At 38.1% G+C, this 16,501-nt stretch overlaps 1 protein-coding gene across 1 annotated transcript in view; it reads left to right on the forward strand.

Moving 5' to 3' along the window:
• DYNC1I2 (dynein cytoplasmic 1 intermediate chain 2) overlaps positions 1-16,501 on the forward strand; it is a 68,323-nt gene that overhangs the window by 5,832 nt on the left and 45,990 nt on the right. The window contains exons 3-4 of the mRNA XM_072418330.1: positions 7,467-7,584; positions 8,817-8,931. Of these exons, the coding sequence (XP_072274431.1) occupies positions 7,477-7,584; positions 8,817-8,931 (223 nt within the window). The 5' untranslated portion in view covers positions 7,467-7,476. The remainder of the gene's footprint in view (positions 1-7,466; positions 7,585-8,816; positions 8,932-16,501) is intronic.

Genomic DNA, 16,501 nt, shown 5'->3' on the forward strand with positions numbered 1-16,501 from the left:
GACGATGATCGATGGAGGACGACGCTGGATGAGCACAGGGGGACCAGGTAAGTAAGGATGTGAAAAATCTCGGGGTTAACCATCCTTGCAATTTTTTTTTGCCCGAGCGAAGGTCGGGCTTAACGGCAAGGAGGTTAATGCAGAATTAAACATAAAAAATCAAAACATTGCTACCAGGCAGGTCTGTTATTGCAGAAAGGATATTTGCAAGGGACAGGTGATGCCCCTTCTGCAATAAAACACCCTCCCCTGCCTGATCCAGTTTTCTCAACACTGTCATCTGTCCCTGTTCTGGTTCTGCTGTATTCTTTCTGGTTTCGATCTTTGGCCATAGGCCCAGGTTAACTCCCACGAGGGCAATCAGGCAGGTATGTATGTTTTATTGGAGTAGGAACATCGCTGCGTGACCACAAATCTTCAAAGTGGAACCTTAGTTCTAATTTATTACATTTCAGCCATGTATTATTCCCTTTACTTTGTTTTACATTGGTTTCAGGTAACGTTTTATAGGAAGAGTTCTTTGCAGGCTATTGAATAATTAGTTGTCTAATTATAGCTTAATAACAAGTCTCAAGGTCTCGGTATTATGCTTTTTTGGTCATTGTTTCAGATGATTTTTGGGTAGAATGTTGATTGGAATTTGATCAAGCAAGGTTGTTTTTTTGCCATACATTGGTTAAGTGTTGTGTTGAAATAAAAAAAATAGTAGTTTTTGTTAAACAACTAACATTGATATTTGCATCAGATATCAAACTGGATGGCACATCAAATACTTGCCATTCTCAAGGACAGGTTGAAATGTATTCTTTCAATAAAAAATGACATTCAAAAATGAATTCCAAAGGGCTCTATTTATAAGAAAGAGAATCTGACATTCCCTCATACATTCCCTGGTAGGAATCAATTACTGACATTACCACATGGCCCTGGAAGATTCCCATGAGGGAATGTCTGATTCCCTGCTTTAACTATAGAGCCCTATTATATACCTAGAAGTAGTCACTTCCATGCTATGAGTATTGTCAGGGGAATGAAGTTTAAAATGAAAGAATTAACCAGAACCTAGGTAGGTAGTAGATGAACTATTCTGTACCTCTGAAGATGATTGATAGGATTAATAGGATTCAAAGCATAACTTTCAGAACCTTGAAAAGTGTAATTATGGTTCCAGTAGTGTGTGTGGCTTAAAGGGACACGGTTAATTAAAAACTTAAAATAACCAGGTACCTGTCAACCAATAACTGTTGAGATTTTCTCCTCTCTCTGCTCCTGGCATTCTTTGGCCCTCACTTGGCCCATTACCTTTCCCCTCTCCTGCCATGTGGATCCCTTGCAGCACCCTTGTTCCCCTCATCACACCTCCTCTCCAACCCAATTGGTTCCCCAGCTCTAAGGCTGCACTTCTGTCTTGCAGAACACCTCTTCTCTGAGCCCGTGGTTCTCCCTGCACCCTGGCCTGTTTACCCTCTCCTCCACAGCACACCTCTTTGGTGGGATAGGAGCAGCAGAGCCCCAATTCCTACACATATCACTGACACCATAGTGTGCTATTATGTCCTTGTTACGAGGAACCTCTAACAGGTACTAATGTACACTTGGGAGTATGCAAACTTTAGATTGAAAACCACAGATCTGCACTAAAGGCAATGCCGGGGGATAGGCTTTTATCTTCCTTTTTTGTTTTGGGCACATCTTGCAGGGCTAAGGTCCTATTTAATAATTTGTTGGTGATAATGTTATACCTGTTGAGACCTTTCGAGCTTCAAAGTACTGCACTTTTGGTGTAGATTATGAACTCAGGTGTTAGCTGATACCTGGTGTATGTGTATGAGTAACTTCAATAAATCCTTTACAAACAGCTCTGTGGCCTTATTGATTTCACTCCCAGCCAGGCTGTTTGAGGCAGTATGCAGCAGGTAGACTGTGGCTGATTTTCCCTAACGGCAAAAAAAAAAAATAGCCAAGTCCAAAATGGAAGTGTGATGATAAAACCCATGGAAAATAATTAACTCCCATAATAAAGTGTATTTTAACCCAAATACAACATTGTAATATATACCACAGCTTACCAGTCGTTAAATATGGTGGCTGCATTACTTTTTTATTCTTCAATTTTTTTTTTTTTTTATAGTGAACTGGCAGGTAAGTATGCTTTATTGCAGAAGAGACGAGACATCTCCTGTCCCTTTCTGCAATAGACTCAACCTGGTCACAGATTTTGCAAACGGATCTACTTTATTTGTTACATATCTCATGAATATACAACACATATATAGTTTGGTACCTGGTATGATGATGTTTTGAACCATTAAAGGACTGAGTCACTATGCGGAGACTGACCATTCTTTCTAAATGTAATGTCTGCTACATTGTGTGAACACTTCCGTCTTTCCTCATTGTCTCCTCCGTTAAGCTGTAATTACTGTCTACCTAAAAAATGCTTCCATTTGAAGATTTCTCTTGCATCCTGTCTGCAAGCACCCTTTAATGTACCTGTCTTAAGACACATACCTGAGAAGCCACTGTGAGGCTGTAATGTTTTCCAGTAATTCCGTCTTTGATTCTCTGGAATGAAATTGTTTTACTTCCTCAAGCTATCTGTCAAGCCAGATGTCACATTACCACTTTTGAATCCTACTTGTGAGAACACTGAAATGAGCAAACATGAAGTGCAAAATGAATAATCCAGAAGACATCAAGCACATTGAGGTGCTGGCAAGTCATGTCTGTTTCACCCGGCATTCATGAATGCCAGGATGCCCTGTTATGTGTATAGATCCTAGGCTATGCTTGCCTAGGATCTATACGCTTTTTAGCATGGAGAAACCGGTAAATTAACGTTCAGGTCCTAGAGATCCCCTGGTGTAATTACTATATCCACAGTCCATAGTACAATGGTGTGGTGGTCAGTGGGATGAATGCTGGGGTGAACACTAATCATGTATAGAAAAGTATTCAATACACATAGGATTTCTGTCAGATCACTATGTTGGTCTTTTACATTTCAGGTTCACCTTAAAAGTACACCCTGAATAAAATAAACAATATTCATTTAAGTTTACTTTCTATTAAATTGTCGCTCAAGTTTCAGTAGTCAGAAGTCACTTAAGGTCCAACAGACTGTTGTTGCTCTGTTATCTTGCTGGGCCCACATCCCAGCCATATTTACCCTTGGTTTGTGTTTTCTGGATCTTAGAGATTGTGTGTAGACCAGCCAATAGAGCAAATATCTCAAGCTAAATTGTGGCTCTAAATAAGTGAGAGGTGCAAGTCAAGTAAGTCCTGGTAGTCTTTTAATTTCACATGGAAAATGATTGGGATTTCAAAGGGAATATGATTGGGATTTCTTGAACAACCTGTTAATATAAACAACACACATAAAGATATTATCTGTATGAAGATCAGATTAGAATGCGATGTGTGTCCTTATGGCAGTATTGGGGCAGAAAGATGTCCTTGGTAGTAAAATATATATGCGTAGAACTAATCAATAGGACATGCCACATATGGTCTATAGATAACATAGAGTAATGTAACAGTAAGGCTACATACACACATCAGATGATGCTCATCCAATTCTCGCCTCAGGGCTTGTATAGGACCACAATCTGAAATGTGTGCAACAAACGCCCGACTCATTAATGGATCCCTCCTGGCAGATCGACAGAAGACGAACAACCGCAATGGAAGTGAAGGAAGGAGAGTACAGCAGGGTGCCGCATGCTGGTTCTCTCCCCTCTCCATAGAGCAGAACAGAGCTGTATGTACAGTGCTCATTCATGCATCTTTCAGTCTTTTGTTGGTCTTTCACAATCCTTTCCAACGACAAAAATCGATTGTGTATAGATCAGATCATGTGTCCAAGTGTTCTTAGCAGCAGAAATGCTCGTCTTTGTTTTATTCATGTTGATTCATCATGTGATATGAAGAGTTTTCATGATAGAAGTTCAGTGCTATCAAGGTTTTTTGTTGTGTTGTCCCTGCCCGATATGATACTTCAGCAGGGTAGAACAAGATGCTTGGTGGTAAGTGTAAATCAGTTTGCATTTTTAATTATCTTTGAACAAAGGTCCTATAGAGTAGCATACTTGCTTAAAGGGTTTCCCTTCCTTGAAGAACAATACTAATGTTTATTTATTTAGGTTTCAATACCATCTGCAATATATACAAATATATTACAATACTAAGTGTAATAAAATGCAAAATATGTATGTAATAATATGTGTAATGCAATGCAAAATATGTATATAGTCACATATCATTCTTAACATAATATATAGCTGAGCAGAACTCATCCCAGTAGAAGAAATGCCTTTATCTCTGGCCAATGCTTCAGTCATCTGCATCAGGCAGCTTTGTATAACATCAGATGGCATAGATACATACATTTTGAGATTTTAGCATGTTTGGTATAAGCATCTCTTGTTTGTTCTTGATACAATCAATGTTTTCTGTACACGAAGAGAAGGGTGAAGTAGATGGTTAAAATGTTTGTTACTCTTTATAGAATGCTAGCTTAACCCCCAAGTATTGGTCCTGTACATCTTACACATCTGTTATCTGATTACTTTTACTTACATTTCCTAATTACTTATAATCAGAAGTAAAGACTTTTTGACCATTAACTGATGTACATCTGTTAGTCATTTTTTCATTTATAACTCCATCTTCTCTGCAGCAATTAGATAAACTAACTCCCACCACCTAACGTCTGGCACCATAAACAAGACTAAGAGGGATTCATCTCTGCTAGCCAAAAGTACAAGTTTATTTTTAAAGCATTGTGTGTGCCAGAAATTACAGGTCCACCTCAGCCCAGACATTTGGGGGGTTTGGAAACGTCCTGCCAGTGTGTCTGGCAGCAGAGACGTTATACTTTAAATGCTTGTCTTAAGTGTTTTGCGGTCCTGTCCACGGATTAGAGGTGTTTACAAGAAATGCTGATGTGTTCTGACTTGTGCTGAAACTTAAAGCTTGGTAGGAAGATGCAATGTGATTTAATAGGCTTGTGTGTCTCTCAATTAACTCAATAACTTGGCAGCTGTGTTTCTGACACCGTTCCAGGCCCTGGGACTTATTAAATGGGTCAAACAGTTTTTGCCATATGAAGAATGAAATGTTCTATGAAATTATAATGGTTTTTAGGAATGCATACATATCTGGTAGATATTTCAACAAAATAACATGATTTTTTTTTAAAGCAGGAATAAAAATATTAAAAAGACCTATTGAAATAGTAAGTGCAGCATAACTTAACTTCAGTACAGAGTTGTCCTCTGCTTTTCTTTTCAGTCTCTAAAGGGCCCCAGTCTTATGGGTTGAATGATGGCTATCCAATCCTTTTCCTTTAAATCTAAGCCATTGTAAACTTTGCCCCGAATCAGCATTGTAATAAGTTTAGCTTGCTATTGCTGTGTTTTCTCCTTTTGTCAACATTCTCCTTGATCCTTGCTTCTTGTGCTGCTTCCTTCTTTCCCACTTAAGGCTTGGCTTTAAAGGCGGTTGATACCAAGTATCATTGAGACCTTCAGATTAAAAAAATATTAGTGTTTTCCTACTGGGACAGCCTCTGGCAATATGTTACACATATGGTGAGGTTGCCAGGCTATACAGAGCCTTTCGGAGGGAGTTATGAGGATTTATAATATCTGTTTTGATCCAGTGTGTCAATTCCCTTAATCTATGATCCCTGGTTCCCCTAAATCTGCCAAGAGGGGTATCTGTAGACACATTCTTCAGGATGGTCATCTCTAGATATTGGCGGTCCTGCACGACCCCTACTTTTTGAGATTCACTGTTGGAGCTGGGGAACATTAGAAATTTGAGACAGCTGACAGCAGAATCCGACCATCAGACAGCACTTTTTTCTGCTACCTTGTTGGCCTGGATGTTCTTTATGGAATCCTCAAAATTCTGTGTATTTTTTAAATTAGTATTATTCCGTGCTGCATTGGTAATTCAGTTGGGCATGGTGGTGGTCTACATTTGCACTTTTCTATTTTCTTCTCCCTCCTCCCCTTTTTTCGTTTCTGGCCTATTTCAGTTCTTTCCTTGCTCTCTCCCATCTTTCTCTCCCTTCTTTCAGTTCTCGTTTGTTATCCATTTATTTTATAGTTCGCAACCTTAAGCTATGAACACTTGTCAGATGATTCTCCCCCAATACGAATGGTCGGGCTTATCCCGGGCAAGAATCTGACATGTACAGAGGTCGCCCGACGTCTGTCATGGATCTGTCAGGATGAATCCATGAACGACAGACAATGGACAACCGCATGGGAAGTGAAGGGAGGAACGTACATTGGGGTGCCGCTCGCTCGTTCCCCCTCCCCCCCCCCCCCCCCTCTCACACCCCTCCAGTTTGTTTGTAAAGCATTCATTCGTTCCTCTGTTAGTGTTTTGTCACTGGAAACCATCATGAAACTTTGTTTCCAGTAAAAATAATTGAGAGTGTGTACACTGCAGAATTCTAGCCTAATGTTCCATTGGTTTCTTTAATGGTAGCTTAGCACTCTTTATCCTGTCGGTAAATCACATTCTGTATTCTTTTCTGTGTTTTCTGTATATTTATAAATTTTCTGAAAAAAAAAATGTTTTAAATACATCTACTGTGAACTTCCCTTTGTTTGAGCATCTTGCAACCCCTAATGCAGCAGCACTCAGGAAGGAGGAAACTAAGGGCAGGAGAGTGCAGAAGGATGATTTCTTTAATCTCTTGCCGCTCCTTCACCTACAAATCACAGGATGTGATGAGGCTCTGTTGTTGAACTGAATCAAGAAAATGTTAGGTCACCAGGCTGGCTGTACTGTCTATCAGGGCTGTGTAAATTGCATTGACATATTAAAGGTATTGTGGTAATCTGCACCTAACTCTTTCACAGCCTGGCTGAAACATTTCCATTTATACGGTAACAAAACTTTGTAAGTTGGAAGGGAATCCAACAGACACAACGGTGTCCTCTTGGTGCTCATTGCATGCTGAATATAATACACCTCTGTCTGTTGTCTTATTTATTGGCAGAGGTTTTGTGTATGGAGGATTAGTGTTACTCTAGTAATTTATATGTATGGATTAGCAGTGAGAGTTGGGGAGAACCACAGGAGGTATGGAAAAGGTTAGCTTTACCCAGAATCAGTACTCAAGTTTAACATGGATGTTAATAAATCACAAAACTGGGTCCTCATCTCGCCCCAATGGTCTCTCCATCTCCTATTCTGCCTGTCTGTCACAGCAATTGCAAACTTATGGTAAAACAAAACAATGCTATATTTCTTCCTTGCTATATTTCAAAATATGAATTGTTGCTGTTTTCTCCATTGCAGAAACATGTCACTAAAAATAACTTAATCTAACTGGTGGTTCACCTTGCTGCTGTTGCCTAATTAAAGCTTTAATATCAGTTTTGGATGGATTCAGCTTTAACATTCTTTTTTCTTTTCCAGATTTAACATTCTTTTTACTTTTCCAGATTTCTCATCATGTCAGATAAAAGTGAACTGAAAGCTGAATTGGAGCGAAAGAAACAAAGGTTGGCTCAGATCAGGGAGGAGAAGAAAAGAAAGGAAGAAGAGAAGAAAAAGAAGGAGGTGAGTGTATTAAAGGGGAATCGGTGTTAAAAAACATTAATTGGAAGCAGCCTTTCCATCAGTTTAAGGACAGTAGTAGCCAGGATTTATATAGCGCTGACATATTAAGTAGCAATTTACTCACAATCTAATGTCCCTACCATAGTCATATGTCATTACCATAGTCTTAAGGACAATTTTTAAGGAAAGCTGATTAACTTACCTGCATTTTTTTTGGTATGTGAGAGGAAACTTGAGTACCCAGAGGAAACCCAGGCAGACACAGGGAGAACATACTAACTATTTGCAGATAGTGTCCTGGCCAGAATTCCAACCCGTGACCTAGTGCTGTAAAGGCCATAGTGCTAACCTCTGAGCCAACCCTGCTGCCTAGTGATCTCTGTGATCGGGTCTTTCACTGGGTCTAGTGTGGAGTTATTTCCTAAACATACTTTTTATCTTGTGGCTAACTTTTTGAACCTTGTCATTTCTAAACTGCGGAAATAATGTTTTTTTGTTATGTATAATGAGTTATTGGTTGCTAAAGGATTCCCTTGCTCCTTCAATTAGCAAAGTGTACAGCAGGGGGTGCCCAAACCCCACCTAGTGATTGCTTCTTTTATCTGCTGTCTTCTTGTATTGGGGATGAATGGCTCTGAAATATGTTCACTAGTAGCAACTTGCCTTTAGTGCATTTTTTGGTGTATTTCCTTTTTTATCTGAAGTAGTATTATGTGTTAATCTAATTACATCATTGCTACTGGAGAAAAACATTAGGCCAAGTGCTGGATTCTACCTTTGTTGTGAACATAATCCCTTTCACAATTCACTGTACAACCTTTTGATTCTCCTTTCTAAAAGACATGTTTAAATAGACTTAGGCATGTCTTGGTCCTGGTATTTTAAGAAAGATGTGATAATGTGCTATCTAACATCTTGATTGATACAATCTCCCCTGTTTTTATATTATTGTTACAAATATTTATATGGAAATTACAGCCCTGTTTATAATGTTTCTGTAAGAACCCCTTACACAAGCCTGTCATATTGGTGTCCTTTTAAATTTGTTCCTAGCTGTATTTAACTTTGGGCTTCCAGTTCTGCAAATATTAAAAACAAGGAAAGAAAAAGTAGAATTCCTGTGTTGAATGACCCGTAACATGCCGTTTCTTTTTTTTCCCTAAAAACTGTCACATTACACCTTATTGATTGTTATGGGCAACACCCACATGGTTGTTTCTATATGCTTCTAGTCTGACCAGAAGAAGGATGTCCCCCCTCCACAAGAAGAATCTGACTTGGAGAAAAAGAGAAGAGAAGCTGAAGCCTTACTGCAAAGTATGGGAATTACCCCTGAGCCTCCTCTGGGTAAGCTCACTGCATGAATGTTGCTAGCTGCACTTGACTGCATGCTTGCCTGCTCTCCTGTAATGCTGCCTGCAACTAACTTGCTAATCACATAAATACATGCCTGCCATTCCATTACTGACCAGATACCACAAAGACCAAATACCACAAAGAGTATTAAAGAATGTTGAGACAGAAGATGCAATTTATTTTTGTGACGATCTTAAAGCAGAACTAAATTTGAACCAGAAATTGTGAGCAGACAGCTCTTTATTGTAATAGGGACATGATATGTCCCTTCTGCAAAATAACAAACTTACCTGCCTGGTTGCAATCTTCTTTTGAATATACACAGAGCTGCACATCAGCAGCTCAGTGTATGATTGGGATGTATCTGGGTGCTAGGAGCTGAGTTATTTCAGCTTGGCAAATCAAAATGGCCTAAGGCCCCAGTGCTGGAAAGGACAGGATGAAGATGGCGGCACCAACGATGGAGCAAGGAGAGTCGAGTTTAGTTTCACTTTAATAATTTTAAAATGGGTAGTTTTTCCTATACTCCGTTTAAAAGAAAAATATCTTGTAGGTTCATTATACTCTAATGATATGTTTGAGAACACATACCCTGCAGATTTGACCAGAAGAAGGTCGTAAATGACCTGGTTATGGCACATAACAGTGAGATTGTTGGTGTCTTGACCATGGATTCTATAAAGAGCTGCAAATAAAGACATATAGATATAATTAAATGTGTTTACACCTTTACATCTATAAAGTGTGATTTTAATAAAGAAAAGACTGGTGTGTAGAAAGTGACTAATATGGAATACTTTATTATTAGTCTGTTATAGTTTAATGGTTAACCTGAGCTTTTGCACAAAATTTGTCTTTGTAGCGTTTTAAAGACGTTATATTTTTTTTTGTTTAAATAAAGCAACAAAAGTTTGGTATTAATGGGTAAATTATTATTGTTAATCCTGACCGCAGATTTGTTGTTTTTCCACTTGCTGTAACAGGATGACAACCCTGTTCGTGCTGCAGTAAAATAGGTGAGTTGGTACTCTGTGGACCGCTGTCCTAGATCAGTATGTAGCTTTTAATGGACTTTTAGTAAGCAGCACACAAATTAAAGCCTAACTGCAGCCAACACATTTTAAGCTGTTAAAGTATGGTTTTCGGTATAAAGGTTTACATAACGAGTAAAAACTTTTTGTCAAAACTCTTGGGGGTTTTATACAGTTTGCCCCAACCCCTGTATCTGGCACCTGTGTTGGTCTACTTGATATGCAAGTAAATGTAAGGAAAATTTTAAGTAAAGTGAAAACATAAGTTAACACACTTTGGGTAAAAAATGATAATCAAGCAGGTGTTTATTGCAGAAAGGCACAGGCTTAGTCTCTTCTGCAATACCTGCTTTTACCTGCCTGATCGCCACCCAGATGTCAAATTTTGCAGAGCTGCGTATGCTCACTCAGTGTTGGCTGCCAGGGAAACCCAGCAATCCTTGTTTTCCCCTGCATGTGCTGGAAATGAATGAACTTCCACATGCCTGCTGATAGTTATGTCATCCTGACACCGCTAATCAGGATGATTGTAAGGAGGAAGATAGGAGGCACCCTGCATAAAAGGGGAGAGGTGGGTAGCAAATGTTTATTTTCACTTTAGGTCTATAATATTACCAGAATACAATATTTTCTACTACACTGGTAATACCTACAGCTTAGTGAATTTATCTCTGAAGTGTCGCTGAAAAAGGTATTCTTGTTCAGGATGTTATGGTTTACCCAACATTACTTTTCTTACAAAGTATTGGCAAAAAAATACCAAAAAAATAATCGAACACCATTCTTTACAGAGCAGTATGGTACAATTTCCATTATAATCAGTGGAAAAGAACAAGTAAATTCATAATTCATCTTCCTTAACTATCTGGCTGAAGGGTTTTGCAGTTATGATCAGGAAAGGAATAAAGAGACAAGGAACCAGTGATGAGATCCTGTTCAGGATTTAATAGATATATTTATAGGCAATATACTAGTGATAACCTTCTGATCTGAATTTACTTAAATAGGTTTATCAATAACATTGCGTGTCAAAAAACTGTTTTGCTAAGTGTAAGCAAAGTAAAAGATTTATCTGTAACATCAATCAGTTTTCTTGGAACACATCCCGTGTAAATGTGCATAAAGCTGTTTAAGGCCTAATTATATCCTTTTGTGAACTATTGGTTTAAGGACAGTCACTTTTGGCCAGGTGTCTGCATCCTAACCGCCCCTAATTGGTTTGTTAGCCAGTTTCCAAGAAGCGCCCTACAAGTGAATGACCAAAGAGCCTGAACGGAGCCCTGCAGGTGGCCCACTCTCATCTCCTCTTCAGCCAAAGCTAGGGATTAGAAGGCAAGTCAGTGGTAAAAGACTGGCTCTTGTGAACCAGCAGCACTCAGATTCCCCACACTGCTTATCTGTCCCCTGTTCAGATGACCTAAATACAGAGTCAATGTGGCCAGGCTCCCTACCAACAATAGAACAGTTGGGAAGTGCTGTAACATATCGTGCTCACTCACAGCAGTCACTTTACATATGCATATTTAATGGTTTGCTTTCTGCCTGCCATTAAATTTAATTGTACTATACAACCCCTACTTAATTTATGCCTTCGTTATAACATAAATGCTGGAGACATTAAAATATAACTTGTAAATGGTTTTTCTTTTTGTCCTAATAACCTAAATCCAGAGTGTACTGTTCTTCTACTGTGTCAGAGGATTTAAAATATTCCTGTTTTGCATATTTGGCTTCACAGCTGGTGAGTGCTCAAAAGCTAATGGCCCGATTCAAGTATCACCTGTGATGATGAAGCCATGTAGAGCCTCCTTAGGGGTGCACGGTGAGCACTGTCAGAAGAACACTTGATTTTTCATGAAGAAGGAAATGTGAATCACACATGTGCGAATACAATGTGTAAGCTATATTACACAAAGGAATAAGAAAGGTCCAGGCAATCACAAATAGGGACAGAAAGACTGCCCATTCTGAAATCACACAGAACTGGCATATATCCCAAGTCTATATCTCGTAAGTCTAAACACAGAGCAGAAACTGAAACTAGTTATTGTCATTTCACTATAAATGTAGTTTTTGTTTTCTTTCAGTTCCTAAATTTTAATAGTTTTAAGCCATTTATATTTGTTTTTTTTTCCACTTTCCACATATAATGATTGTTTTTTTAAAATAACGTAATTTTGGCAAAAAGATTCCTAAAGCAATATGGGATATCTGCCATGACAGCTCAGCAAAATTGCTTGCTTTATCTGTTAGAAATGTTAGATAGAGTTCAAGTAGTCTGGTAAAAAAACAAATCATTACTGTAATGTCTCTTTGACTGTAATTTCACATTTTTTTAAACTTCCTCTTTCAATTTTAATACAGTGTTCTTCCCAGAATTTTTTTAAGCTGCTGGCGGCCCTCTATTTTACCAAACTTTTCAGTAACCACTCAAGAATAGCCAGGTGGCTACTGAAGAGTGCTGGGCTAAAAGGGGCTGGGGAGAATTTCATGGACACCACATTCCTCTGCAATTGTTTCCTGTAATGGGAAATATATGAGAAGTTTGCACCCCAACATAAAAGCCGCGGATATATATAGGGCAGTAAATCAGACTTAAGATCTTTCTAAGGTTATAGATGGTTCATAATATTCTAAAGCCACGTACACATGTCTCATATTAGTCACCTGAAAGTGTACAGCAGTCTCCTAGTGGTCCAGGACAACCGCTGTGCACTCCTTTAGAGAAGGGCCCAGTGGAGTGCCACTCGCTCACACTTTCCATAGAACAGATTGGCGCTTTGTGTACTGTGTTCGTTCACTTTTCTGTCATTGGAAATGAATATGAAAGATTGTTTCCAGTGACAATCATTTGACATCCATCTGTGACAGTGCATAGCTTAAAAGACCCTTGAGCCATATCCAGAAACTTCTTAAAAAAATAAAACTTTTTTTGTTTTTATTATTCCTACCTCTTGTGCTCTTTGAGGACATAGGTTTAATTGCTTTTTATATCTTTAGCCCTAATTTGATGTCAAAACCAGCAATCTGTGAATGTTAGTTTTTGTAAGCACTAACACTACATTCACACTGTAGCAAGGACACAATGGAGAGGTTTTTGGTACCCTATTACCTACAGTTTATAGTTTAGACATATCATTAGATTTTTTAGTTTTCTGTACTTTGCATTTCACTTCTAGCCTTTTCCAATATGCCCAATTGTCATGCATAAGGGATTTATAGTCAGAAGTACATAGGATGTAGTGAGCCATTGTAAACATGACCACGTTGGCCCATCATCTTTTTACTCCATCCTTAATGCATTTGCTTTTGACAATTTTATTCACAGTCCCCTGACACAAAAAGCCTAAGACACAGGACAAAAGTTGAATCCAGTGTCACTTATTAAGACATAGTAGCTTGTATTATTATCTGCGCCTGCAGTGAGGGACCTAATCTTCTCATGCCTCATTATGTTTCCACTAGGCGTTTTCTCTTCTTTGGATTACATGCTTAAATAGAAAGGGGGGTGGGGGGAGGATTTAAATGTAAATGATTTTGTAAATCCTATGTAACCTGTCAGCAGTTTTAAAGGAACATATCAATTCTTATTGATACAAGCAGCGTCTCCGTTTCAAAGAGAAAATGAGGAATTTAAATGCGATTCCTGGGGATGCCACATCTTTTTGTCCTTTTATTCACACAATAAACACACTCCTGACGACTTTTGTACTGCTGGACAGGACTTGGAGAAAAGAGAACAAGCTTGATTATATTCACAGATAATCCATGTTTATTTATCTTAGGAAACTGCCTAAAGTGTTAATCTTGTGTAGTTTAACACATTGATAGCAACAAATCTTGTTATTCATGGTGGTAATTTGTACTATTGTTGGTGATTAGGGAATCAGTCTAATGTTTGTTTAGGTGTAGTAACTAGTAAAGTTTAGGATGTGAACATCTTTTTTTTCAGTATGTTTGGAATCATGTTTTGCCGTGTACATTTTTCTAAGTAAATAAGTTGACAGTTTTGTTAACCTGTTGCAAGGAAAAGCAAATCCTTTTGCAGGCTGACATCACTAAGACACTACCTTGTAATTAGCAACCGCATCATCAACCTGCCATGTGCATATTTGACTGGCTACTTCTGAAGTCAGATAGGCAGCTCTGTGGCAAACCGAGAGCTTGCATGACATTATATACATCAGGTAAGCAGTATTTTCCCCAGAAATGTTTTTAAGCTGGGTGGGAAGAAGTTGTAGGCAAGTGACAGCCCCTGTACTGTGATCAACTCCTTAGTAACCACCCAAAAAGCAGCTAAATGGTTACTGAAAAGTGCCGGGTGATGCACCCAGCTAAAAGGGGCTGGTGAGAACACTGGTAAGGTTACTGGTAGGATTTCCAGAAACCAACAGATTTACAATAGACTGTTTGCTTAAGGAAAAACATGATACCAAATACTGGGCAAAATAGAATTAAGGTTTATATTATATATTTCACCCACATTCTTATGCTGACTACCAGCCAGTGGGTGGAACTACCAACACAAATGTGGGATACAGGGATTTGATGCACATGGGAATTGTATGTACTTAGTTGTATAACAGAGGAACTACGCTTTATTGTACAAGTTGGCTGTTTTTATTAATTTAATGACAGCCGCTATAATTTTTTCTTCAGAATTTATGTGATGGGGCGGTTTTATTCATTTGCTAGCTAAGCCATATGTCCCTTAGTTTGATTGTGGTATAGTTAAAATATATCAACAGCCAAAAGCTTCTGAATGTAGTGGGGAAGGGTTAAACCCTTGACAGTTTTTTCGGGGGGAAATAGGGAATCTCTGGAGACCAGCAGAAACACAGACAACAAATTTTAAAAGTAAATAAAAAAAGATGCTTTTAATTTCAGTGACCATTTCACTGTAGTTATGGCAGCCCGATTGGCCTCCTGAGGTCTATTTTTCAGGTTTCAGGTTTTAGGTTGGAAAGTTAAAACAAAAAATGCTAGTATTTAATTTTTTCTTATGGCAAGGTTTATAAATGTTGTATGTTGCCTTTTCCACAAGACACCATTTTTTTGCCATTGGGGTAAATGTGAACTTTGCAGAATAATTATTCTATACCATCGCTCAGTGTCATCAATATTTTAATGATGATTGCAAGTTGCTTCATTTGTAATATTAAATTTTACAGACTCCAGTTGACCCAGACTTCTAAATTCCAAATCTAACCTTACATTAAAATTGGACTGCTGTAAATAATTAGTTGTTGAATGTTTTTCCAAGAATTGTTCAATTCAATTCTCCTAATGGGTAATTCTGGGCACCTTTAACACCGGTGCTGGGTGGTCATATCACAGTAGTCAAGTAGCTAATTTACATAAGAAATGTACAGCTGACCCTTCATTTACAGGTACCCAGATTTTGGGCTCTAGGTAAATTATTTATCCCCATGCACTAATGTACTAAAATGTTCCATTAAATCAAGGCATATTGCTTTTAATGTGTTTTTATAAAGAATACCTTTTGAGAACGTTTTAACTGCTTTCTCTTGAAAAGGTTTAAAATCACCATAAGCAAGTTCTGAGGCTTTTAAAATATGACATTAGTAACCTTACTTTACCCATAATCCATGCACTGCGCATCCACGCAGAAGGCAATTGCAACCAGTTCACAATCAGAGAATGGCTTACAGCCCCTTGCACATCACCATTGTTTTTTTCTTGCACAGCATTTAATGCAAAACCTGGCAGGGTATAGGCCACATGTGAGTCACCCTGCTGAATATGTTAGCTTTGGTACTGGCTCCACAATACATCCTGTTCTTTGGTAAGGACTTGGCTCTGGTTTATATGCTTGGATATGACCTCAGATTTTGTGAGAGCCTGCATTGAAGTTCATGGAATCATAATTATAGTGTTAGCTTTTATAGGAGATGATCAGAACTGAAATTGACACAGGAGGTCACATAAGGTCACAAATATGTAACCTTCATATTTAGGATCTCCATTGGTGTAATGAACTTCTTGATCCTTGGCAATGAAAATGACTTTTTTTTTTTTTTTTTTTACATTGAACAGATGTGATAGTATTTTCTTACTAACAAATATATTATCTTCATTAGAAATTTGAGTGGTAAACCACTTTTTTTTTTTTTTTTGCAACTTTACTTGAACATCTATATGAACAAATGAATTGCACCATGATTAATATATCTTAGACAGTGTATGCTACAGATTTTTGATCACTAGATGGCAATATTTGTCTAGAAGTGTGTTTGAAAACAATGGCAGCCCAATATCTGCAAAATAACATATATAAAAAGACTTGCACATAATTAAAAAAAAAAAGGCACACACAAGGTTAAATATATTCTATTAAACAAAATGACTAAATGTTTTCCTTTTTAAAAGTTTTTATAGTGTTTAGAACCTCTTGTTTGGAACTTTATCATGCAGCACTTTATAAAGTGTGGGTTTTGCAAGCTGTCCATCTCTTATGCTTTTGAACCTGAACATGTAACACAATGCTTGCACAGAAGTTAAACAGAATT

The sequence above is a fragment of the Pyxicephalus adspersus genome, chromosome 7 (genome assembly GCF_032062135.1).
Source record: "Pyxicephalus adspersus chromosome 7, UCB_Pads_2.0, whole genome shotgun sequence".
NCBI classification, from domain to species: domain Eukaryota; kingdom Metazoa; phylum Chordata; class Amphibia; order Anura; family Pyxicephalidae; genus Pyxicephalus; species Pyxicephalus adspersus.